The following is a 25,364-nucleotide window of genomic DNA, read 5'->3' on the forward strand; positions in this document are numbered from 1 at the left end:
TGATCTGAAGAAGCGGGTCTGTCCCACGAAACTCATCATGGAATAAATCATTTTGTTAGTCTTTAAAATGCTACATTACTGCTGTTTTGTTTTGATAGAATACAGAGTGACACATCTACCTCTCTGTAGCTATGATGAGTCAGTATAGAGTACTCTCTCCCTGCTGTGTGAATTCAGTCTTATGTCCTTTCCATTGTTCTTCCTGTAATAGTGCAGCTTTACACTGCCCCTTACTCAGAGATGAAATAAAACTTAATCTAGCCCTTGATGACTCTTAGATTTCCCACCATTGAAAGAAAAGTGTGTATTCAAAACAAAACAAAATACTCGCTGGCTACCAGGCTCTAGAATATTTGTTTTATTCTTTTAAAGCTTAAGTTTTTTTTAAAAAGAGCTCTTGCATTTTAGAGAAGTAACTGCCACCTTTACACACATATGCTGTCTGAACAGTAACTCCATCTGCCAGTAAGGCTTGACTAACACTGTGCTGGAAGTAGTTGCCATTTGTTTTGTAGCATTTTCTAACCTATTTGTTGGCACTAGGAGTTTACCTGCCCATCTCTTGCAGTGCAGGGTTAGTTCCTGTACTTTCTAAACTGTGCTCTGGAAATTACTTAAATCTGAATTGTAACTCTTTGGCTGAGATTTTTAAGTTAAATTAATACCCAGCTTTAAGTTAAATGAATGGCAATCATGCACCCACATCCCCTTGTTAGCTTTGAAAAATCTCAGCCTCTCCTCTGTGAAGTTTCCACCCATTTTTAGAAATCAATTTGGTTTGTCTCTTGTTTTTATTAGGTTTACCGAACCAACCAATGTGCTGGAGAATTTGTGATTACATTTCCAAGAGCATATCACAGTGGCTTTAACCAGGGTTTCAATTTTGCTGAAGCTGTGAATTTCTGCACAGTTGATTGGGTATGTTTTTAAGGACATGGCATCCATTTTCGGTAAAAGTGTATGCTTAGTAAACAATGTGGTGGTAATTTTATTGTGTATGCACATTTTTATTTGAATAAACTGAGTGGAAGGCATAAGGAAGAATTTCTCTAGTGCATGGTGAGCAAGGAAAATACAACCTGGATAATGGTGCTTTGCAATACTTCTTCATAGTTAATGAAAACATGTTCGATTTACATAGCCTTTAAGAAGAGTATATTAGCTTTAAAACAAGTTCAGGGTACTGACTGCCAGTGTTCCTTCTAATTTTTTGACAATGCAGAATTATTTTATGTGCACCAATATAGAGGTTATGTATCACCTCCAAATCAGTGTGCGTAACAAAAGTCATTCCACACATGGCCAGTATTTTCGTGGTGTGGGGCTGAGGGATTGGCATGCAGGAGAGGTTTTAGGGCTGGTGCAGAGGGTTGGGATGCACAAATGTGTAAGATCTGGAGGAAGGTACAGACTCTGTGCTGGGGCGGGGCATGAGGGGTGCCTTGTCTGAGAAGGGGCTTATGACTGGGGGAAATGTGTAGGGTGAGGGTCTGGCTGGGGTAGGTGCAGGGTATGGAGAGCAGTTGAAGATGAAGGGTTGGGGTTACAGGCTTTCTGAGGGGAGAGAACAAACTCTCAGCCCTCTTTTGTAGTAACTTGACACCAGGTGAGAGATGCCTCTCCACAGCCTGACAGCTTCAGCAGGTCCAGTTGGGGAGCGCAAGCCTGTCCCCCAGCTAGGGCGGGTCCAGGATAGTCTGGGTGGGGGTCAGGGAAGTGGTGCCTGTGTCTCCAGCCACAGCAGCTATGGTGTGGGGTGCCTTAACAGGAAATTCCATGTGGCAGTTGGTGGAGAGTGGCACCTTTCACCATCACCACAGCAGCTATACATGGTGGAGTTCATAGGCAGCTGGGTGACTAAGTATCTTAGGGAGAACTTAGTCAATTGAACACTTTCTCCTCACCCAACTCTCCTAAAGTAGTCAAACATCATTAGTAAAGTTGCATTGTGATTCTTAGATACGCTAAAGCCCTTTATACTATGGAAACAGCCCCTGAGAGTACCTGTTGGAAAGAGTGTGTCCAAACAGTACAGAATTGCAGAAGGCTGTATGCAACTCTTGTTTCCAGCCCTCGGGAAACAGGACAGGTTGGTCACCAAATATGATAGCAGTTTTCGGGTATTTAAAAGGGTGTCATAAGGCAGAGGGAGGGAACTTGTTCTTCCTTGCCTCTGAGGATAGAACAAGAGGCAATGGACTGAAACTGCAGCAGGGAGGTTCAGGTGGGACATTAGGAAAAAGTTGCTAACTGTCAGGGTGATCAAACACTGGAACGAATTGCCAAGGGAGGTGGTAGAATCTCCATCACTGGAGCTATTTAAGAAGAGGTTAGATAGATGGCTTTCAGGGTTGGTCGAGAAAGTGCTTGGTCCTGCCATGAGGGCAGGGGGCTGGACTCGGTGGCCTCTCAAGGTCCCTCCCAGTCCTACTCTTCTATGATTCTATGGCCAGAAAGCACTGAATTATGGGTATTCTTTGTTTTCCAGTGCAAATAACATCTCTGGGGAAGGAGCGCATGAGTCAGAGCAACTTCTCAGGGTTGCTTTAACTTTTACTAGGGCAGGGGTGGGCAAGATGCAGCCCCCAGGCCAGATGCAGGCCAGCAGCTTGCTCCAGGGCTGCAGGAGGGGGAGAGCTGTGTGCCATCTCTACTATTAGTAAACTCTGTTGGCCAGTAGGAGCTGAGAGATTTTGCTGTGAGCAAGGGCAGTGCAACACAATTTCTCAGCACCCATTGGCCAGTTTCCAGGCAATAGGACCTGAGAGATTGTTTGAGGGAGGCAGCATGCAAATCCCTTCCCTTCCCCGTCACAGAGTGTCACAGGGAACAACCAGTGGGCTGGGGATGCTGGAAGGCAGGGAAGCCTTCCTGAGAGTGCTGCTTGTCAGGAGCTGCTTTTAGGTAAGCACCTCCCAACCAGAGCCTGCCTCTGGCACCAGAGCCCAATTCCTTCCCAATACCCTGCACTTGCTTCTACAGCATCCCACCCTCCCCCCACCAGAATTCTCTCCTGCACCCCAATACCCTGGCCCAGGTCATGACCTCTTTCTTCACTCAAACCCCACACGCTGTCCTGCACCCAGTGGGGTCAACCCAGGGGCAAGTGTGGGGAGGCCCCTGCTTCATACCCCCCAGAAGATACAGAGCCTCAGGTGGGAGAAGCAGGGCTCAATGCAGGTAGCCCAGAGTGGGATTCTGGCTTTTCTCCCTCTCCCAGCCCTTAGAGCCACGTGGAGTGGCACTTCCATGGTGTTTCAAAGGGGCCCAGGGCTCCAGTCATTACCCGTCTTGCAGTAGCAGCGGCAATTGTTGGGAGCTCTGGACCTCTTTGAAATGCCAGGCCCCAGTGCAACTGCACCTCTTGTTCTCCCATCAGGAGGGCTGCCCCAGTCTCCTACCCTGAGTTCACTTGTGCCCCCAACCTCCATCCCATACCCCAGCCCTGGACCATTTACCAAAATCTTGGTGGGTCCCCCCTCAGAAATTATTGCCCACCCCTATAGTAGGGGGTGGAAAGAGTCACACACATCACAAGAATAGAGGGAACACAAAAGGTTGTTTTAAAAAATTTGAAGGCTGTGTTTTGACCTTCATCCCTATTCTTGACCTAATTACAGGAAAATTGTTATTCAGAATCAGACAGAGAGACTCCTCCAACTTCGCTTCAAATACCTTTGAAAAGATTCTTGTGACGTATCTGTTACTTACAGCAGTCTCAGACAATTTTGTGCCCACAGCTCCAAGTTTGAAATTTTATTTACTTAGATTGTAAGCTGCTTGAAGCAGGGACTGTGTTTGTTCTGTGATTGTACAGTACCAGCACAATAGGGTCCTGGTTCATGACTGTGGTAATAGGCCCTATCATAAGATAAATAATAGTGTTTATTCAGTGTGACTTCAGGTTACATCAGTGTGGAATGGAACTTCTTTGGATGGTTGCACCGCTTCACTGATTTTGAGTGGTAAAGTTGTACTTTAATGTATACTGTCAAATTCAAATGTAAACTCTTTAATCTTTAACAGTACACTTGAACCTTTGCACTCCATGTGTCCCTAATGTGGAAACACCTGTAGTGCAGACCCTGGCAGGCAGAGAAGGAAGTGAGTCTACACCCTGCCACTCCTCCAGTTGGGGGAACAGCCACACAGCCATGCACTCTGCCAGAGGCTCTTCCAACCACTCCTATAGTAGCAGGAGGTGGTGCTTAGGAGCAGTGGGGAATTTGGAGCCCCATGTGCCTCTGGGAGCCGGGTGCCAGGTAAACACCTAACTCCGATCTCCCAGACCCCACAGTGCCCTCTCTGGCCCAGCAAATTGTTGAATCTGGCATATGCTGTTTCTCAGGGTTGTTGGATTGCAGGTTCAAGGATATTTAACCCTTTTTATGATGATGCTTTTGGTTGGTACATACATATTGGAACTGTCCTTGGTTATTTAAAAAGGAGCAGAACCAGAGTAGATTGTGAAATATGGTTTGCTTTAGTGTTTCCAAAGTTTTAATCTTAACCACATATTATAGCTCCAAATGTGAATAGAGAATCACTTGTTCCCTCTCCCTAAGAAATGTCGTGCATGAAGGTGAGTTTTTCACATTGCTTTCACTTAATAAAAGGAAAACTGCATTTCTTGCATGCACACGTCAGCTGTTAGGTGCTATAAGAGTTCTATAATTGCACCTCAATAAAATCAGAATTGTTTCAAGAGGCCATTGACTGGAGTCTGCATCTGTGTTAATTTACTTGAAGCCTTAGTGGTCTAATTCTAAATAGTTAAATGGAATATCCCTGTTGAGAGAAATAGCAGATAATAGGTTACTGTACAAACCAAAGATTGTGGCTGTTAAAGCTATTTTCTGTCTCTTATTTCTTTCCTAAGCAAAATACAGTGAGCATCCCCAGTGGTCTCATAACTGTCCCCTTCAAGAAAATTTTCTGATGAGTGTGTTTGGGTTTTCCCAGTACAAATTTTGTCTTTCTATGAAACATTTTTCAACCACTTACTTGTGAGTCATTTGGAAATACTGCTGCTTTGAATAAAAATACTTAAAAATGTACTAGGGAGACTGGAATAATATATAGATGTTTTAGGCCTATATCTAGAAACCCCCACTCCTGGAATGGTGTGATGTGATGTTTAAAAGTAAAAGTGGTAGCCCTGATGGTTGCAAAGATAAACTAGAAAGATCTGACAGATCTGTAATCATGGCAGTTGTGTCCGCCTGAGTCTGCAGACAGCCTAAACCAGCAATGGAATAGATGAACTGCCCCATTTCTGTTCATAAAGTGATAACTGAAAGGCTCATAGCTCTTGGGAGCTTTGGAGGTGTGCTAGGGCTCTGGAATTTCTTCAGTGGGCCTTGAGTGCAACAGGCTTCAGAGTGCAATCACCGCGGACCTTATCCTGAGTAACAGGAACTTGTTCGTGTTCTTGATTTATTCTTCAACATGTGGTGTACTTCTGATTAAAATTAATGTACATTGTTCTTGGAATGTGGTGCTATTGGCTTTCATTTAGTTGGATGAGTAGTGATTAATTAACAGCACAGAGTCTGCTTCACGTTATTATGAGAAGATTTTATAATTCTTTTTTTAATTTGAAATTTTGTCACTCCCCTCTCCTTTCTCCCAGCTGCCCTTGGGTCGCCAGTGTGTGGAACATTATCGCCTGCTACACCGCTATTGTGTTTTTTCTCATGATGAGATGATATGTAAAATGGCTTCCAAAGCAGATGTCCTTGATGTTGTGGTAGCTTCTACTGTTCATAAAGATATGGCTATTATGCTTGAAGATGAAAAAGCTTTACGAGAAGCTGTGCATAAACTGGTAAGCTTTAGGCAGTGAAATTAAGCTGACTGGAATAACTAAGGTCATGAGCTGAAGTTCACCGATGGTTGTCCTGCATTAATGTTACCCTTCCCTTTGATTTCAGTGGATCTGTTTAAGGAAAGACTTATGTGACTTGAGCTGGGTATTAGAACCTGGTGCTTAGTAGGGTTTTTAAATGTCTCTTTGAAATAGTGGATTTTATGATTTCTTCTGTAACTGAGTTGATATAGTTGAGTCCTCATTAAGCAAAATATGATTATTTTCATATGTCCAATATCTTAATCCTAAACTTTTTCACAATAAAGCATGTCTTTTGGTCATTTTACCTTCTGATTTTTCTAGTCTAAACTAGTCTGCTCTGTTTATCTTGTGAAATGACTTTAACGTATTCTGTTGTAGGGAGTGACTGATTCCAAGAGGATCTCTTTTGAAATGTTGCCAGATGATGAGCGCCAGTGCATAAAGTGTAAAACCACTTGCTTCATGTCTGCTGTCTACTGCTCATGTAAACCTGGATTACTGGTATGCCTGTACCACGTAGAAGATCTCTGCTCCTGTCCGACCCACAAATATACATTAGGGTATGTTTTGACTAGAAAAAAGTATTATTGATTGTAGGTGTATGGGGACTATGATGTACTTTTCTTAAATTTAGGGATTTTTTTTGAGTAATCTAGGTCAGGCCACTTGTCTGCTTTGCTGCCATTTATTTTTCTTCCACACTTGTATTCAGCCTCCTTCTTTGAGTAGTGTCACTATGGGTGCTCCACTCTGGGTGTTGGTGCGTCCTTGCTCCGGTGGTTGGAGATTTTTTTATAGCCATCTTTTATAGCATCTCCTTGTGCTGTCTGGCGCACATGCAGTGCGGGCTCCTCAATTCCTCTACCGTCCTCGGCTATAGATGGAGCTTTGTCCTCTCTGCAAACCAACAGAATTAAATAGTCATCACTTAGTTGTGACCTAGTTTTCCTAGATTCCAAATTATTCTTTCCTGCAGCTTTTTTTTTTTTTTTTAACCATTTAAAAATAGGGCAGTTTTGTTGCTGAGTCTCCAACAAGTGAGACTTCTAGGGAAGATGTGCCACCTTCTGATGGCCCTGCTTCCTGCATTAAGTGCTTGGGTGAAGGTCATCAGACTCAGTCCTGCATGCGTTGTTACAGCCTTATGGCGAGGGTTTGAAAGGACTGAGCCAATAGACTTAAAAATACCAGTACGAGAAGTCTCTCCAGCTGTTGGCCCCAGAGCAAACACCCAGTAAAGACTTGCTGCAGAAGACCAAAGGCATGGACTTTCAATGTCCCTCTGCCTGAGGCAGCACCCCTCCTGCAGTGGCAGATCCATCCCTGGCGCTCTTCTGGCCTCTGGTTCAGTCTTCATGTGCCATGCCACTGGAAGAATTTTCTGCAGCCTTGCTGGCACCACGGAAAAGAGTGCTCTTGGAACCAAGCTGCAAACACTTAGCACCCCTGGTGCTGTTAGCACTGTTGGCTTCACTGGCTCCAACCGCACCAATACTAGGGCATGGACAGCCTTCTAAGGCTACAACCCTGCCCTCTGCACTGGGCTCGGAGCACAAGCAGCACTGTTCTAGGTCACTGCACCACTCACACCAGCCACAGGCTTCAGCATTGAGGAAAACTATCATAAAATCATAGGGCTGGAAGGGACCTCAGGAGGTCATCTAGTCCAGCGCCCTGCTTTAAGCAGGATCAACTCCAACTAAGTCATCCCAGCCAGGATCTTGTCAAGCTGGGACTTTAAACCTCTAGGGATGGAGAATCCACCACCTCTCTAGGCAACGCATTCCAGTGCTTCACCACTCTCGTGAAGTAGTTTTTCTAATATCCAACCTACACCTTTTCCTCTGTAACAGTTCGCAGTGGACGTTGTTGACATGTCAGCTCAGGTTACGGTGTCTGCTGAGTCATGCGATGCACATCCTTGCTCTAGTCCTCAGGGGTCCCCAAAGAATTACAACAAAAAGTTGATCGGCAACACACCTTCACCGAGAAGACTGACGAGTTCCTTCACTCTATGGATTCCCGTACCACATTGCACACACCAGGCATGCACACCCCTCCAGTCAAGCAGGCCTGCTATTCTCTTACCAACAGCCATGGGAATATTTCAACAGCAGCATCAGCACTTAAAGCCCCACCAGAGGCACGGACCCCAGTCGCAACGATCTGGTAGACAGCGTAAACAACAGTCCTCTGTGTCCCATCCTCAGCCACCCAAACAACGGTTTTGAAGGTGTGGTCAAGAGTCGTTCTGATCTGGCCAATGCACAGCTTACAAGCCAGCCTTTTCATCATTGCCTCTGCCCTTTTCTCCACTGCTGGAGGGCCACCACCACAGACAAGTGGGTCCCGGAACTGGCGGCCCAAGGGAATTCCATCCTTTTCACTTTTTCCACACCCCCTATCTACCCCTCTTTGAATGGTAGGTTCTGCAACTCTTCAACTTGGGGGCCATCTCGGAGCACTGGCATCAACTAGACGTGGTCATCACTAGGCGTAATAATCTCAGAAACGTCCTTCTGACACGCAGCTATCATAGTGCTGACTGTGATACAGATCACTCTCTAGTTTGCTCCAAGCTCAAGGTGAGACCCAAGAAACTGTACCGCTCTAAACCTGCTGGAAGGACCTGTATTGACGCCAGAAAGATGGCAAACTCTGAGAAAGCTGAAAAGTTGAGAGACCCCCTACAGGAAAATCTGCACAGCGGCCCTGGGGGCGCTGATGTGACATCCAAATGGCAACATCTGAGGGATACAGTTTACAACACGGCCTTGTCGGTGTTTGGAAGAAGAGCTAGAAACACGAACGACTGGTTCGAAGCTAACTCCGATGAGATGATTCCAATAATTGAAAAGAAGCGTGCTGCACTCCTGGAGTACAAACGCTCACCGAGCCAGAGTACCCAGCAAGCACTTAGAGCAGCCAGAAGAACAGTACAGCAGACAGCCAGGCGCTGTGCCAACAACCACTGGCTCCAGCTGTGCAGCAGCATCCAGACCTGTGCTGACTTTGGTCATCTGAGGAATGTACGAGGGTATGAAGAAGGCATTAGGACCCACCCAGAACAAGATGGCACCTCTGAAATCCAAATCTGGTGAAGTCATCGCTGACAAAGCCAAACAGATGGAGTGCTGGGTTGAGCACTACTCTCAGTTGTACTCACGCGAGAATGTTGTGGTTGACGCAGCCCTCGATGCCGTCGAGCTCCTACCAGTAATGGACGAACTGGATCAGGAACCAACTGTGGATGAACTGAAGAGAGCCATCAACAGCATTGCAGCAGGAAAGGCCCCTGGCCCGGATGGTATACCACCAGAGGTAATCAAGTGTGCTGCGGACACACTCCTGGAACCCCTACATGAGCTACTGTGCCTGTGCTGGAAAAAGGGTGAGGTTCCACATGACATGCGCAACGCTAACATTGTAACGTTGTATAAGAACAAAGGAGACAGAAGCGACTGCAACAATTAACGTGGAATCTCCCTCCTAAGCGTCACTGGTAAACTGTTCACTCGCGTCATCCTTGGCAGACTCCAGAAGATTGCTGAGAGGGTGTACCCCGAATCGCAGTGCGGATTCCGTGCAGAGAGGTCCACTGCTGACATGGTCTTCTCTCTAAGGCAGCTGCAGGAGAAGTGCAGGGAGCAGAGGAAGCCACTCTACATAGCCTTCATCGACGTGACCAAGGCCTTTGACTTGGTCAGCAGGGATGGTCTGTTCAAACTGCTCCACAAGATAGGCTGTCCTCCACAGTTACTCAAGATGATCCAGTCGTTCCACGAAGACATGAGAGGAACCATCCAATATGACGGCACATTATCGGATACTTTCAGAATCGGGAGCGGCATCAAACAAGGATGCGTGCTTGCTCCGACATTGTTCGGGATCTTCTTCTCACTCCTCCTGAAGCATGCCTTTGGATCTTCAACAGAGGGCATCTTGCTGCACACAAGATCTGATGGGAAACTGTTTAATCTTGTAAGGCTGAAAGCTAAGTCTAAGGTGCGAGAAGTCCTCATCAGAGACATGCTGTTCACAGACGATGCTGCTGTAGTGTCTCACACAGAAGACCAGCTTCAAAAACTGCTGGATCAGTTCTCCAAAGCGTGCAAGGACTTTGGGCTTACCATCAGCCTAAAGGAGACAAACGTACTCAGTCAGGATGTTGCTGAATCCCCATCAATCAGCATCGACAACTCTACGTTAGAGGTCATCCACGAGTTCGTTTTTACCTCGGGTCCACCATCACTGACACCCTGTCGTTGGACACTGAGCTAAATAGGAGGATCGGAAAAGCGGCCACAACTCTGTCCAGACTCAGCAAGAGAGTGTGGAATAACAACAAGCTGTACACTCACACCAAAATGCAAGTCTACAGAGCCTGCATCCTCAGCCCTCTCCTTTATGGCAGCGAGACTTGGACCCTGTATGCCCGCCAGGAAAAGAGGCTGAACGTCTTCCACTTGCGCTGCCTCAGGCACATCCTTGGAATATCATGGAACGACAGAGTGACCAACACTGCCGTCCATGAGCAAGCTGGAATCCCAACCATGCACACCCTCCTCAGACAGCGTCGGCTCTGCTGGCTTGGCCACGTCCACAGGATGAATGATGGAAGGATTCCAAAAGACATCCTGTATGGTGAGCTAGCCTCTGGCAAAAGACCTCTCGGACGCCCCCAGCTGCGTTACAAAGGATGTCTGCAAGAGAGACCTCAGAGAGGTAGACATCGAGCTGGACGGCTGGGAAGAACTAGCAGACAACCGCAGCAGATGGAGGCAGGGGTTACACAAGGGCCTTCAGAAGGGCGAGTTGAAGATCAGACAGCTAGCAGAGGAGAAGCGAGCGCACAGAAAGCACAATAAGGACTTGCCAGACACCCACTACATCTGCAAGAGATGCAGCAAGGGCTATCACTCTCGTGTGGGTCTTTATAGTCACAACAGACGCTGTAAATGAAGTCCTCAATTGAAACTTTAAAGGGCGCGATCCATAGTCTATGCAGACTGAAGGGTGCCTACTATGCCTTCTACCAATGCTTCAGGATGGTGACCCTTGCCATCATTGTCCCTTCCCTGGACAGAAATGACTGGCTGTCCGCTCTCTACCTACAAGGTGATTACTTTTACATCACCATCCACCCAGCACGAAGACACTTCCTTTGATTCATGTTGGGTCCCCGCCATTATGAGTACCAGGTCCTTCCGTTTGGCCTCTCTACCATGCCCAGGCTATTCTCCAAACTCTGGCGGTAGTGGCCACCCACTTGCCCTGACAAGGGGTCATTTTCTTTCCCTGCCTGGATGATTGCCTTCTGAAAGTCTTGTCATTTACCAAAGCTCAGTACATGGTGCAAGTCACCATGGACGTCTTGGTCAGTCTCGGCTTCCCCATAAGAAGTCCATGCTCCAACCCACATGGTTTCTGGAGTTCGTAGAAGTGTATGTAAACACTGTCACCGCCAAAGCTACGCTGCCTGTCCAGTAGTTTCAGGCCTTGTGTGACCTAATTCAGGTAGCGTGCCACTAGGGATAGCATGCACAGCCCCGCTCTCTCTTTAGTTCCTTCAACACCACTCTCAGCTGCAGGTGAAGTATGGCTCTCTCCTCTCCCTTCCCCTCAGACCTGGTTCTTATACATAATTCTACCTTTATAGTGTACTTATTTGAGTCATTTAAAAAAAAAAAAAAAAGAGACAGATGAAGAACACGGAAGAACAGTGAAGAACAGCAACGAAGTACTAAAGAAGGAATACAAACATATCTGTCATTCTGTTTCAAGAAATGCTTAAAATGCTAAGATCCTATGCCCTCCTCTGACGGGCACTCTGAATGTATGCGCTGACTGATAGAGGCATATATCCCTCAGAAATGCTCCAAGTGCAAGAGCTTAACAGCCAGAGCCAGGAAAGATTAGAAGCTAAAATTAAAAATGCTCCTGTTTCAATAAAGCTCTTCAGCAACTGCTGCAGGCAGTGTCCCCTCTATCAGGGACACTTCCCCTTCTCCATTGCGGACTCAGGCATACTCACAGCCTTCCCCTGTATGCTTCGTGTCCAGAGTGAGCATGTCTCTCACTAATAGATAATGCTCCAATAAAAGATATAACCTCTCACCTTGTCTCTTTGGTATCCTAGTACTGACATGGCTACAACTACACTGCATGTAACATCTACAAGATATTAGCGTGCTCACTCTTTCTTTATATCAAAATTTTCATTTTGATATTATGGTTCTAGTCTTTGGTGAGTAACCGAGTAATCATGTTGTTTTCCTGAGGCGTCCTTCTTTACCCTTTGCTCCTTGCTCCTGTTTTGTTTTTTCTCTGAGGTGTGTAAATTTGGATTGTTGGGTATTCAAGTACATCTTTGATAGATAAAGAAACAATGGCTCATATGATCACTAAACAATCTTATTGTGATGTTCATTCTTGCTTTACTAAAGGGTTTGAATTCTGTGCTCCTTCTAGGTATCGTTATAAACTAGAAGATCTCTATCCTATGATGAATGCACTGAAATTGCGTGCAGAATCCTACAATGAATGGGCTTCTAAAGTAAATGAAGCTTTGGAGGCAAAAATCAATAAAAGTAGTATGTATTTTCCTTATTGTATACTTGCTAGAGATACTAAAAGTTGTCAATTTCCAAAACATTTCTTGTTCCGCTAACATCTGAAGCTCAACAGCTTTGTCTGTGAAGCTTATTTATGTATCATAAAAGTTGGTAAGTATGTTTATATACCTTACCATGACTCCATCTCACAACTAACAGTGTTAGTCCCCATGGAGAAGCTTGTTAGAGGTGGGGTTATATTGGTTTGGCAGGCAGAGATTATGTCTGAGTGCCTTTTTAATTTTTGTACCAGCTTCAGGTTTATTAGATATTGTTACATATAATTATTGCACTGTAATACTCTATTACTTAAAATTGATTACAAAAAGGACTGTTTTTAGTTAAAGAAAATATTCTTTTTCTAAAAGCCCTCATCAGTTTTAAGGCTTTGATAGAAGAGTCGGAAATGAAAAAGTTTCCAGATAATGATCTACTGCGACACCTCCGCTTAGTTACTCAGGATGCAGACAAATGTGCTTCAGTTGCACAGCAACTTCTTAACGGCAAAAGGCAAACCAGGTAGGTGTTACACTTATGTCAAATCATTGAGGGGAAAATTTGGAAAAGGCACTTTCTTGGGTTGTGTTCATGTGTGTTTCAAATTGTGGCAACCATTTTGGTTTCCTGAAAAGATGTCCTTGTTTGGAGGGTCTGCTGCTACTTTGCATGTGATATGTCAAATGTCTTGATGGTTTAAGTTTATAAAGTCTACCTGTTCCAGTTTGAGGCAGCGTTAGGGAAGAGGATATGTAAAATAGCACATCCCTTTCTGTTCTGGGTAAACCATTAGACTTCAAAGTGTTTCTTACTTTCCTGAAAGGGAGTTGTTTCTTTTTCAGGAGTGTCCATATGCCTGCTTCACTGTAGGTTTGTCTGCATCCTTGCACTGCTCATTAGATATCTTAGTTATGTCTCTTCAGCCCACACATTTAAATGCTTCTCCTTGTGCTGCGCCTCAAGTCTAGCCTGTGCATGAGGACTGTCATTGGTTTCTTCTCAACTGACAGTGGGTATAGACAGAGACTTTAGTTGTCGTTGTCCATTAGTAGATGGTTAATTCTCTCATTGTTTGAAGTTTAGTTTCTTTGGAAACGTTTTCACTTTCTTCTGTTTGACCACTGCTGAAGAACAAATTAAAAAGGGGGATGGGGGGATGGTTTTCTTGTGTTGACTCCCTGATGGGTATACCCAGCTCTCCGGGCTTCCAGAAGTGTTGCGCTTACAGTGCGATAAGCCCAATGGTGGGCAAGTACTCTCAGCGTATCTGCTGCTTTGACAAGTGTTACCTCTGCCTGCAACTCCAAACAAGATTCTGCAAGGACTGTGCCTGAAAATAATTTTTATGGGCACACCTATCTGAACCCAGTCCTGAAGCAGCCTTTAGTGTTCACCTCAGTTAGTTCTCATGGTGACTGTGTGTATCTGGTGTTGTTGTTAAGTTTTCGGATACTGTGGACATGGGCACTAAATCTTCAATATAGAGTGAAGGGCATATATTCTAAGCTACTCTGTGAGTTGACATCGGCACCAGAGAAACTGGTACAGGTGAAGTCTGTATCTCAGCCAGCACCAGCACTGAGGCTGGGTTTCTGGATACTGGAGTTGTTCCTTTCAAGCTGCACCCTAGATATGTTGGAACCACTTGATTGCCTTCCTTTTGGTACTGAGATCACAGCACCAAGCCATGACAACCATTAGGTATTTCTCCCCAATATGCCGTGCCCTTCCACTATCAAGTGAGTGATTGGGTAGTGAGACAGAGGAGGTTTCACAGTATTCCTCCTAAGCTCCATAGAGGACTCACTATCTAATTGCCCTCTTAAGTCAGTGGTGTCCAATAGTAATTCAAGAATTGTTCTTTCATATATGCGACAGCTGTTCTCTCCCCCCCCCAACCTTCTAAATAAAAGCCCTCCCCCAGAGCCAGGCTCCCTCAGCTCCCCAAACCTCCCCGCTCTAAATAAATGCCCTCCCCCTCCCCCAGATCCCATTCCTTTTCTCCTCTAACTGATGTACTGAGACATCACTGGTGTGGTGCTTCGGCATCTGTTCTGCTCCCTCCTGTGTAGATAACCTTTGGCTATGTGCTCATACTCTCATTGGACTGCAGTGGAGGTTCTGCAGTTAACCCACACTGCAGACTTCTGAGAGCCCTCAGAAACCACAAATCAGACAAGATATGAAGGCACTGGAATCAGGTTTAATATTGTTGACACCTGGTCTCTAGCTCCACTGGGTGCCTAGATTAGGCGCCTAAGATTTACACTAGTGCATGCATGTGCTGTGACAGTGGACTCGGCACAATCCAATGGGCAGGAAAACCCCAACTGTCCCAAGGCCGGACACTGCAGCCCCTCAGAGTTACACTTCTATACACAGGTACAAACAAGTTTAGTGTCCATGCCATATTCCATGGGCAACCCCTAATCGTTATAACATGACCCCCCCCCCCCCCCAATGTAACCAGATACCACCTGGTAGATGGTGGTACAGTCAAAATGACACTATCCATCATGCTGTCATCCTGACCCTGTACTGAACCTGGGTTGGAATGTACCTATTAATCTGAGGGGAGTATACTGGTACCATGCAAAATGTCCTGTTACCTTTCTGGAATGTTTGTGTATCACTTAATGTCTGGTGCTTAGGACATGACTGTCAGCTTTGTCTTACCACACTCCCATGAACAGAGCCTGCCCGCTCAGGTGGGAAGAGCAAGCCTGGGGGTGGGGGGAGTCCCTCTCTCCCCACTTACGTCCCTAGGTCAACCTGCATTTCAAACCTTTCATCTGTGACCCCACCCCAGGGCCCACACCTTCAGCAGGAATCTTCACACCCTGTACCTCAAAACCCTCCTCACTCTCTGAACCCTCTCCCATATTTTGACCCTCTTGGCTCCATCGTGCCATATGAATTGTTTTATGAGCACCAATGCAGAGATGATATGCCACACATTGCCTCCATATTGGTGCACATAAAATTAATTCTGCAGATGCATGGCAAAAATTAGAAGGCATACTGCCCACTGCTAACAGGTTCCAGGAACGTACAACCAGATGGCATGATCAACATTTCAGTACAGTGAACCATGGGCACTTGCATGAGGGCCTATATCAGTGTGATGCATTTACAACCTATCTCATGGGCATGAGGCATTTTCTGGATTTCCTCCAAGCATGCTCCCTGGGCCACAGAATGAAGGGCGTCAAGAAACAGAGGGACCAGAAGTGAACACAGAGCAGGAGATAATGCTTAAGACCATATCTTCCACTTCACTGGATGATGTGATCCTGCTTCACAACCTTCTGTGACTGATGACTTCTGCTTGTTCGAGGAGGTAACAAAAACAGGGCAGACACCTTCCACATACCATTGGAAGAGGATAAAAATACCGACCACTAGCTTGTTGGCACCCTTAAGTTTTTCATTTATTTAAAAAAATGACCTTCCCAATCAACAAGGATACTGTGGGACCCAGTTAACATGCTATGGGAAATCCTGGCTTTGGCTCTAATGTGATAACAGGCAAAAAACATTGTCCCTATCAGCTACAGACTTGCTACAAAGTTGTGGTGCAATATGCTTTCAGTTCACAATCCATCCTGTGGGTATGGAGCAATCCAAATGCCTTCTGCATGCAGGCCACTGTTCTTGACTTCACACCACTTCCTGGTTGCAAAACTTTCAGCTTACACCTGCAGCTGCACATCCTGAGTATTCATTTTCCTCTTTGTAGGTCATAGCTGTAGCTTGATTTCTAGGGATTTGGTACCTGCTACTAGCATAGCTTCTGCTCCTTACAGAAGATAAGAGAAGGGGATCAGCACTACAAGATATAATAGGACATGCAGTGCTCAGCAATAGGGTGTGATTTCATCAGGACATTATCTGCCACCTGCAACAGGAAACATGAGAAGCGTGCTGCTTGCCTGGAGCTAGAATTCAGGATGTAACTGAGGTCTTGTCTATGTAGAAGGTTAAGTCGATGTAAGTTATAAAATTTAAGTTTCATAATTTACATGACTTAAGATGACAAAGTTTACACAGATGTAATGTGCTCTCTACATTGCATTAAGTCAGAGGGAGATTCTCTCCCATCAGCATTATTTTCTGACTCTTGAGGTGGAGTATTGAAGTCAATGGGACAGCAGTCTCCCAGGTACTGATCCTGGCTCCACCATATCCTCTGAGTTAATGCTGCTGATCACATCAGTGCCAATTTAGTCCACAGTGAAAAACAATCCCTGAGAGTCTGCCAAGGCTCATCAAGCCCATGTTTGTTACCCCTTCCTCCTTATCCATGTGGGCACCAATAATACTGCCAAGAATGATCTTGAGCAGATGATTGCTGATTGTCAGTTTCTGAGAAGGGTCTGTCAAATTGTGGAAGAATGTATGGCTACACAGGTGGAAGAAGGCTTACTGTACTAGTATAGACTCTATCTCAAATACTGGGAAGAGCATCTCTAGACATCATCTGACTAACCTGATTAGGAGAGGTTTAAACTAGGTCCTAGGTGGGAGAGGGTGGTGGAAAAAATCCAGCCAATGTGTTTCTAAGTTGGAGTAATGAAGGCAGGGGAAAGAGGCTAAAGTTTATAGGAGGGACTAGAAATAAGAGTGGCATTTAAAAGGCAAGAAAAAAGGGGATATGTAAGTAAGTATGGGGAATAAGCTGGATGAAATGAAAATTACGGTAGGTGAAGAAAATTATGACTTAATTGGCATTACAATTTGTGCATCTTTACACTATCAGTGCTGTTACACAATAGCTATTACAGTCAGTTTTGCAGTTGTCACTTAGATGCGTTTGAAGATTGTGCTTTTCATGTATAATCTCTGAGCTAAAGGTTCTGAAAAGCTATAAAGCGACTTAAAACTTTAAATGATGGAGCAAGTTTTAATGACATTTGACCATCTGGAAATGCCTATGTGTGATTGCAGATACCGTTCTGGTGGAGGAAAATCCCAAAATCAGCTGACTGTGAATGAGCTTCGGTTGTTTGTGAGGCAGCTGTATGCTTTACCCTGTGTCCTCAGTCAGACTCCATTGCTGAAGGTAACTTTGAGAGCTCTAGAGAGGAGGGGGAGAAACTAAAACTCCACAAATAATGAACACAGCAATAAATTTTTTTTAAGATTGCGTACAGTCAGCAGTTAGTTTAGTACAGGAATTCACAAGTGGGATGACTACTGTTCTGTTTAGTGTTGTATCGTGCCAACATTATGCTATGCTATGCCAACACTACAGTTCAGGTTGACGTAACTTGTTTTGCCTAGGAATGTGAATATACCACTCCTGACCTGACATAAATTACTCCAGCATAAACACTTGTATGCATAGCGCAGTATTGCCAATATAGCTTCTGCTGCTCATGGTGGTTCACTTTTCTTCTGCTGATGGGAGAGCTGTTTGTTGTTGTAGAGCTTCTGCACCACACACACTGAAAAGGCACAGATACATTAGTGCATTTGCCCTTTGTGAATTGTTTACCAGTAAATTCTACTAGCAGTGCTTTAACTAACAGAACAGGCAAGATTGCAGTGCTGTTGGATATAGAAGCATTATATTTTGACAGTACTTTTTTTCCAGTTGTTTTTATATTTGCTGTTGTATATTTCAGGATCTTCTTAATCGTGTGGAAGCTTTCCAACAACAAAGCCAAAAACTTCTCTCTGAAGAAATGCCCAGTGCTGCAGAACTACAGGAGCTATTGAATGTCAGCTTTGAGTTTGATGTTGATCTTCCACAGCTAGCAGAATTGCGGATCCGTCTGGAGCAGGCTCGCTGGCTTGAAGATGTACAGCTAGCCTGTTCGGATCAAAATTCCCTTACTCTGGACGACATGAGAAGACTCATCGACTCAGGTGTTGGACTGACTCCTCATTCAGCAGTTGAGAAAGCAATGGCTAAGCTTCAAGAACTTCTTACTGTGTCTGAACACTGGGACGACAAGGCCAGAAATCTCATAAAGGCCAGGTAGATGCTGAATCTTAGGTTTTGAGAATAGGTGTAATTAGTGTTGCGTCTTTCACTTGTTGACTCAGAAAACTGGCAGTTCACATGTGGTTCTGCAATTCTTGCTTTTGTTTTATTTTTCATTTTTTATAAGTGCCTGAATATTATTACATTTGTATTGGGTATTTGTAATATTGGATGATGTATAGACAGATAGTTCCATGTTGCTTACATGAACAGATGAAGGGGAGGGAAAAGATGGAAAGGCCCAGCAAAAACTGTTGCTAGTTTGTTAGATCAATACAGTTGTTTACTCCTCCAGTTGTGTTTCAAACCTAAGTGTGTGTTTGCATAATAAAGCTATGCTGCTATGAGTTAAGGTACAGTAAGATAAGAAATTTAAATCAGTGTGGTTCTGTTGGTATCAGCCCCTCATGTAGACATTTTTATACCATAACAAGAGGGGCTTTTATGATTTAGTGTATGTTTCTTGAAGAAAAGAGGTAAGGTAAACCAAATTAAAAAAAAAACAACAAAAAACAAAAAAAGAAAACCCCAGACTTTTATCCTGGAACAAGCATATCCAAGTAGGATGGCTTATACTATAATTATAATTATATCTGCATAAATGATTAAACTTTGCCTTGTAGACTAGTGTCTAAAACTGGATAGAGGAAAAGTTGATATGGAATAGCTCCTTTTTGTGAAAAAAGGTAGCACCATTTATATAAGGGAAGCAATAACGTGTTAAATAACATGTATTTGAAAGCCATATGCTAAGTGCAGATTCTGTGACACTAGAATTTGTCTCCCAGATCCATAGCTTTCTAATTATTTAAACACTTGAGTATTTCTTACTGTTCTTTTACTTGTCACATTTTTTATTATTTAAAACAAATGTGATGGTAAAGCAAAAACCACAGAATAAGTTTGTCTTCACCCCGCAAAAAAAAAAATCAGAGCTGTTGCTGAAATAGTGCCTGTAAGCAACAAAACTGAGTTAATAATTGCAGAATGTATACTATGTAAAAGCATTGTGACAATTTTTTTTCTGGAGCCCCTGCTGTTACCTGACAGAGTTGAGTAAAGGGTGAATCTGCTGTATATCTACAAATTTCCCACTTTTGAAGTTTTCTGACAGATGCTTAATTTTCATTCAAATGTTGATAGAATTTTAAATTTTATGATAAATCTCCCTTATGGAAATGTACAAACATGTAAAATAAAAGCTGACGTTGTCCTAATCTTGGATGACAAGAAAGACTGCATGTAGTACATTACTTTTTCCTTTTTACCACTTTAGACTCCTCTTTTCAAAATATGTAAGGCATTCCAGAATCAAATAGCAGATTTCTGAGTAAACAAGGGCGTTACGCCTTTGTTTGCTACAGGAGTTACCCCAAGATAAGTTAAGTAGTCTTAAACAACCATCCTTTTTTGTTTTGTTTTTGTTTGTGAAATCCGCAAGGTAGGTTCTGAATAGCTCAGTAACAGGAAGTGTATGAAAAAGATTTCACAGGTTCTGAAGAGGACACATTTGAAATGTTTATATTTTACACATTTTTAAAAAAAATATGGTGAATACCATCCTCTTAGCTTTCTTTTGAAGTTCTTCAGTGTATCTAGCAAAAGTATCTTAGATGCAGGAGGAAAAAAAGAGCTTTTAAAATGCACCTGTCAAGTTTGGCAGGTACATTGAACCAAAATCTCTGCTCAGATCTTTTTTTAAAAGGTGGGGGGGGGCAGTTCTGGGATAGGAATTAGTTTACAGTATTCTATGCAACTTTGAGTCTTTGACGTCTCTACATTTGTAGCTACAGTGGCCCATTATTGGCATTTGAGTCAGTGGCTAGTGTGTTTTGTCTACTTTCACCTGACCTGTATTTTCCAAATGGTGTCCTGTGGAATCCTGCAGTTCCATGAATGAAAAAGGGTTCTGTGAGAGAATTCTATTACAAATAGCTGACTCCTCTGCAGCTCCCTGCCCTGCTACTGCTGAAACAGTAGAACTAAATTTAATTGGTTTAATGGCCAGAAGGGTGGCAGGAGGGATCTGATTGTTAAACCAACTGAATTTAGCAACAGCAGGGCAGGGATCTGCAGCAAACCCCTCACTCGCCCCGCTACACGAGTGGCCACACCCCACCAGTGGAACACCTCCATGCCAGCCTTCCACTGGGCTCACGTGGCTGCCTGGTGTAGGTTTCCTAGCCTGCACCACAGATGGGCTAGTTCTGGGGGCTGGTTTGGGGCTGAGGCAGGTTAATTCTGTGGATTGGGGGGTGGATTTGGGTCTTAGAGGGGTTAAGCTTGGGGGCGTGGGGGTGGGTTTGCATGATGTGGGGTAAAGCTTGGTGCAGGTTTGTGGGCTCAGCTGGGTAAAGCCTAAAGCTGGTAGACAGGTCTGAGGGCTGATGGTTTAGAATCTGGGAATGGGGTTCCACAAAATTCTTTTGAGTTTAAAAGGGTTCTGTGACCAGTTAAAATTGGGAAACAGTGCACTAGACTGAGATCCCTATTGCTTATTTAAAGCATGAACAATTTTTTTTCCTTTAAATAAGAGGAATAAGTGCAATTCCTCTTTTTGCTTATATAGTATGTGATAATTTTTGAATGCTTGGATTTGGGGAGAAGAGGGAGTCCTTTTCTTAAATTGTGCCTTGTATTAGCCTGAAGTTAATTATAAAAAAAAATCAGGTTTTCTAAAAACTCAAATGTTAGAACTCCCAATGTTCCTCCAGTAATGACTAGAGAGCCCTGCGTGGATATAAAATTTTTATCTATCTCATCCATATCTGCAAAAATTAGGCACAGACATTTGAATCTACATGTGTATACCTGAAGATATAAAGCAGATAGCCACAAATTTGCGGGATTCTAGATTACAAAATTTGTATCCACATCCCTGTCTGCAAAAATGAGATGCGGATGTGGATACTCATAGATGTAAGGTGGATGTCAGTGGATTTGCAAGGCTCTTGCGATGATTTGACTTACTTGGTACCCAATAATTATGTATTTTGCTGTGCTTTTTTAAAAATCCCAGTCAGATGAGCAAGATCTGTATTGACCTGTAGTTTTTTTTTTTTTGGGGGGTGGGTGGGGGAGTTTATTAGTAACAATATAGGGTATGTCTGTACTTACAGTGGTGAAGACATTGCTGCATGCAGTAAGGGACATCCATGTGAGCCCGAAGAGCCTTGATCTACACCAGGGAACAAAGTTATTCTAACTACGCTGGTAGCGTGGCTAGAATTGTGTATCTGGGATTGACTTTGATCCCTAGTGCAGACCAGACCTTAGTTTCACTTTTAGAATTGTGTATGTAGGGTTTTTTCCAGCTTAATTGAGTATTTTGTTATGGTTTGAGATTTCTCCGCAACCTTTGAATAACATAGCTAAAATGAACTACTTTGTATCACATTTTGAGTAGGCTGTATGTATCATTTACATAGACCGCGACAGTCAGTAAGCACTCTTATGGCAGCAGTCAAGGAGATAGAAGAGATTCCTGCCTATCTCCCAAATGGCATTGCTCTGAAAGATGCCGTGCAGAAGGCCAAAGATTGGATACAGGAAGTGGAGGCCCTTCAGGTAGGTAAAATATTCCTTTTTGTTCTTTGCTTGGAGATAGTCAGAGATTTATGTCAGTGGTGTATAGTGGAAGTCAGGAATAGATCTTGGGCCATGAATTTTTGCTTGCTGCCAATCTAGCTGTGACTTTAACTAAAAATATCCTTGATTAAAATGGAGCCATCCTCTTTGATTTTTGACTTTTCAGGCTTGCAATCCAAGCCAATAGTGTAGGGAATCCAACTGAGATCCATGGGCTGTTGCACCTGTGGTGGGTCCCAGATGCTTTTCTAGGCTCTGACTGTGTAGCTAGGTGTGGTACGTTCTTGATCAGTTATCTCCAAAACCAGTGCTTTTTCAGTGCCAGTACTTGACAGTACTGAGTACCGGCACCTGGGCAGCCCCACCCATGAGATTGGCTGGGTACTGGCACCTCATTTATTTATAAGAAAACACAGACAATAGAATTTAATACAGTTAGTTCCTGTGATAGAGGGATTTATTTTCCTATTGTACTGCCTTGTAATGAGGTTAAACTGAAACCTTATCATTTAGACTAGTGGTTCTCAAGAGCCGGGTGCGTACCCCCCTTGGGGTATGCAGTGCTTTTCCATATGATACATTAACTCAGTGTTGCTCAACCTTTTTTATGAATTAAAAAGTGGATTTATTTTTATGTTCATCTAATGTCCATTTATGCTTTTTGCATAATCATAAGTACCATGGCAAGTTTATTGCCTATAGGCAATTTCTTCCAACTAACCAATTATAGTTAAGTTGTTTAAGCAAATGTGTTGCAACAGTGGAAAAACAATTTGTGTGTCTGAAAATTGTAGGTATTGGGAGTACTTACATTTTTTTTGAGGGAGTACTTTATGGGGAAAAATATTGAGAAACTGATTTAGATAGCTAGTTGTTTAAATATTTAAAGGAACAGTGGATTAGCCAGTTCATGTGGGGAAAGGTTGTTTATTCTCACTGTTAAAGATGTGCATAATATTTCCAGTCTGAATTTTTCTAACTTCAGATTTTAGCTGTTGGATCTTGCTGTGCTGTCATCTTCTAAACCAAAAGGCCTTCTAGTGTCAGAAACCTTTTTTCCCCTGTGTGAAACTCTTAATTTTTTCAACTCTCTTTGTAAAGTTTGTTGCCTTTAAGGGAAAGGATGGTTGATGAGTTAAGGCAGTGGTTTGCTGCTTAAGCCATGATTCCGTTATCTAATCTGTTACAGGTTTTCTTATGACATTGAACAAGTCATTGTGATTTTTTTTAAGAGCATAAGAGCTCTAGATGTCCAAATCTTCTTAACTTCCTGGGAGAGCTGAGCCCCTCTGTTCCTTAGATCACTTTAAATATTTTAGCTGTGGTCTGTCTGTGGGCCTTTGTTTTTTTTCTGTAAGATACAGATAACACTTCCCTGTTTCAAAAAGGTTTATGAATGAGTTATATTAATGATTGTGAGAAGCTCAGCTTATACAGTAATAAGGGGCTTGGTATGTACCTAACTGCTATATTTCATACTTAATATTGTGGCTACTACTACTACTACTTAATCCTTGTACTCCCATGTGATGCACAGGTTATCTACAAGTCTCCACTTCACTCTGTCTTGGGAGACAGAATTTCCAGCTGGCTCTGGAGTACCCTAGTTGTTGTCCTTCAGTCTCAGTAGACCTCCACATTGTCCAAGGTCTTCCTCTTTTGTGTTTTCCTTGCAGGTTTCACGTGAGAGCTAGATGGATTATGCTGAATGATGGTTTTCTGAGGGTGTGGCCTAGCCATCCTCACCTTCTTCTCTCGATTTCAGTGTCAATTGGTTCTTGTCCTGCTCTGTTCCAAAGCTCCCTGTTTTGTGAAGTCTTGTCATTTGATGTGAAGAATGTACCTCAGGCATCTATCTATGAATGTCTGTAGTGTGAATATTGTGGCAAAACTTCTGCTTAATGACAAATTTTGCATTGTTGTTATTATTTTATATTTAAAGTCACATCAGCCTATAAATTGGAAGGTGAGCTCGAGTTTGGGCAAAATTCAATATGCTGGTAAGCTTATAAAATAGTATGCCCAAATCTGTTTTCAAAGTTTGACCAGTGGCACCTTGTTGCATCTCTGAGTGCTGTGGGAGCTCTGCTTAGCCCACTCTATCCACCTCAGTGTCCTTTCTGCCTGGAGTGCAAAACTGACTGGCGAAGCACCTCAGTCAATGTTTCTTTACCCACAAATGGTTGATCCAGCCAGACACGATACTCAGTGTCCTCCAGAGATGGAGGTTTCTCCAGATACACCTCTGGGCAACTAGAGACAACTTAATGCCTTCAGGTATACTCCTTTAGGAAGTACAGTCCAGACTCCTGCATGGTGACAGGTATCAGAGAGGTAGCTGAGGTGCCACAGAACCTCTTCTTGTTTTTCAAGACTGTGATTGTCCAGCTTGTTTCCTTTGTTCATGCTGGTTCACAGGGTACTTCTCGAGATTGGCAGGGAGAGTGCAGACGACATTCTCAAAGGTCCAGCTTGGATAGGGTGACCATACGTCCCGTATTGGGCAGGATGGTCCCTTATTTGGGACACCTTTGTGTTACTTTTTAAAAGGGAAGAATTGTACCATATGTGGGCTGTCCCTGTCCCCCCCCCCCTCCCCATTTTCCTCCAGTAGCTGTGCAGGCCTAGCTGCTGGCAGAAGTCACTTCCCTGAGCCTTGGGGGAGTGTAGGAGGCTGCCGCTTCCCTGGGGCTCTGTGGCAGGGCTCGCAGCTGCCCCTTCCCCGGGCCTCTGGGAGACTATCGGCAGCTGCCGCTTCCCCAGGACTCCGGGGTGGGGCTGGTAGCTGGGGCTTCCCTGGGGGTGCGGGACACTTCCCCGGGGCTCACAGGGATCACCGGTGGCTGCCACTCCCCAGGGAGGAGCTGCTCCTCTCCCCATATTTCCCAGTCCCATATTTGGGACAGGGAGATATGGTCACCCTACGCTTGGGCATGTCAGCACTGGTGTCCCATGCTGTTGGAGCTGTCAGTTTGAATCTCTGGTCATCCTGCGACTCCTGTTGTATCTCATTACACAGGATCATGTGTGCCTCCTTCAGCTGCACCTCACTTTCTTCCATGTGATGCCTTGGAGGCCACATGGCTGAACCCTGCAGAGTGGGCCTGCTCACAGCGGGGCCAACATGTGCTTCTGAAGAGTTGCAAACCTTCCATCAGACTTAACTGTGTGGCCAAGTGGAAGCAATTCTTGTACTGCCTTGTACTGTCTCAAGATCACATCTGCTTCCATACCTGATGTGCTAGAATACCTCAGGTCTCTTAAGCACCAGGACCTGGTGACCTTGTTCCACAAGGTTCACCTGTCTGCCTGATAAGGAAGCTGG

The 25,364-nt window shown here is 44.1% G+C and overlaps 1 protein-coding gene across 5 annotated transcripts in view; it reads left to right on the plus strand.

Moving 5' to 3' along the window:
• KDM5B (lysine demethylase 5B) overlaps window positions 1-25,364 on the plus strand; it is a 113,094-nt gene that overhangs the window by 66,290 nt on the left and 21,440 nt on the right. For all 5 annotated transcript variants that reach the window (XM_074977809.1, XM_074977808.1, XM_074977804.1 and 2 more), the window contains 8 exons: window positions 799-918; window positions 5,633-5,827; window positions 6,230-6,411; window positions 12,323-12,444; window positions 12,834-12,984; window positions 17,410-17,524; window positions 18,090-18,445; window positions 21,880-22,018. In XM_074977809.1, coding sequence (XP_074833910.1) covers window positions 799-918; window positions 5,633-5,827; window positions 6,230-6,411; window positions 12,323-12,444; window positions 12,834-12,984; window positions 17,410-17,524; window positions 18,090-18,445; window positions 21,880-22,018 — 1,380 coding nt within the window. The remainder of the gene's footprint in view (window positions 1-798; window positions 919-5,632; window positions 5,828-6,229; window positions 6,412-12,322; window positions 12,445-12,833; window positions 12,985-17,409; window positions 17,525-18,089; window positions 18,446-21,879; window positions 22,019-25,364) is intronic.

The sequence above is a fragment of the Carettochelys insculpta genome, chromosome 26 (assembly GCF_033958435.1).
Source record: "Carettochelys insculpta isolate YL-2023 chromosome 26, ASM3395843v1, whole genome shotgun sequence".
Lineage (NCBI taxonomy): Eukaryota > Metazoa > Chordata > Testudines > Carettochelyidae > Carettochelys > Carettochelys insculpta.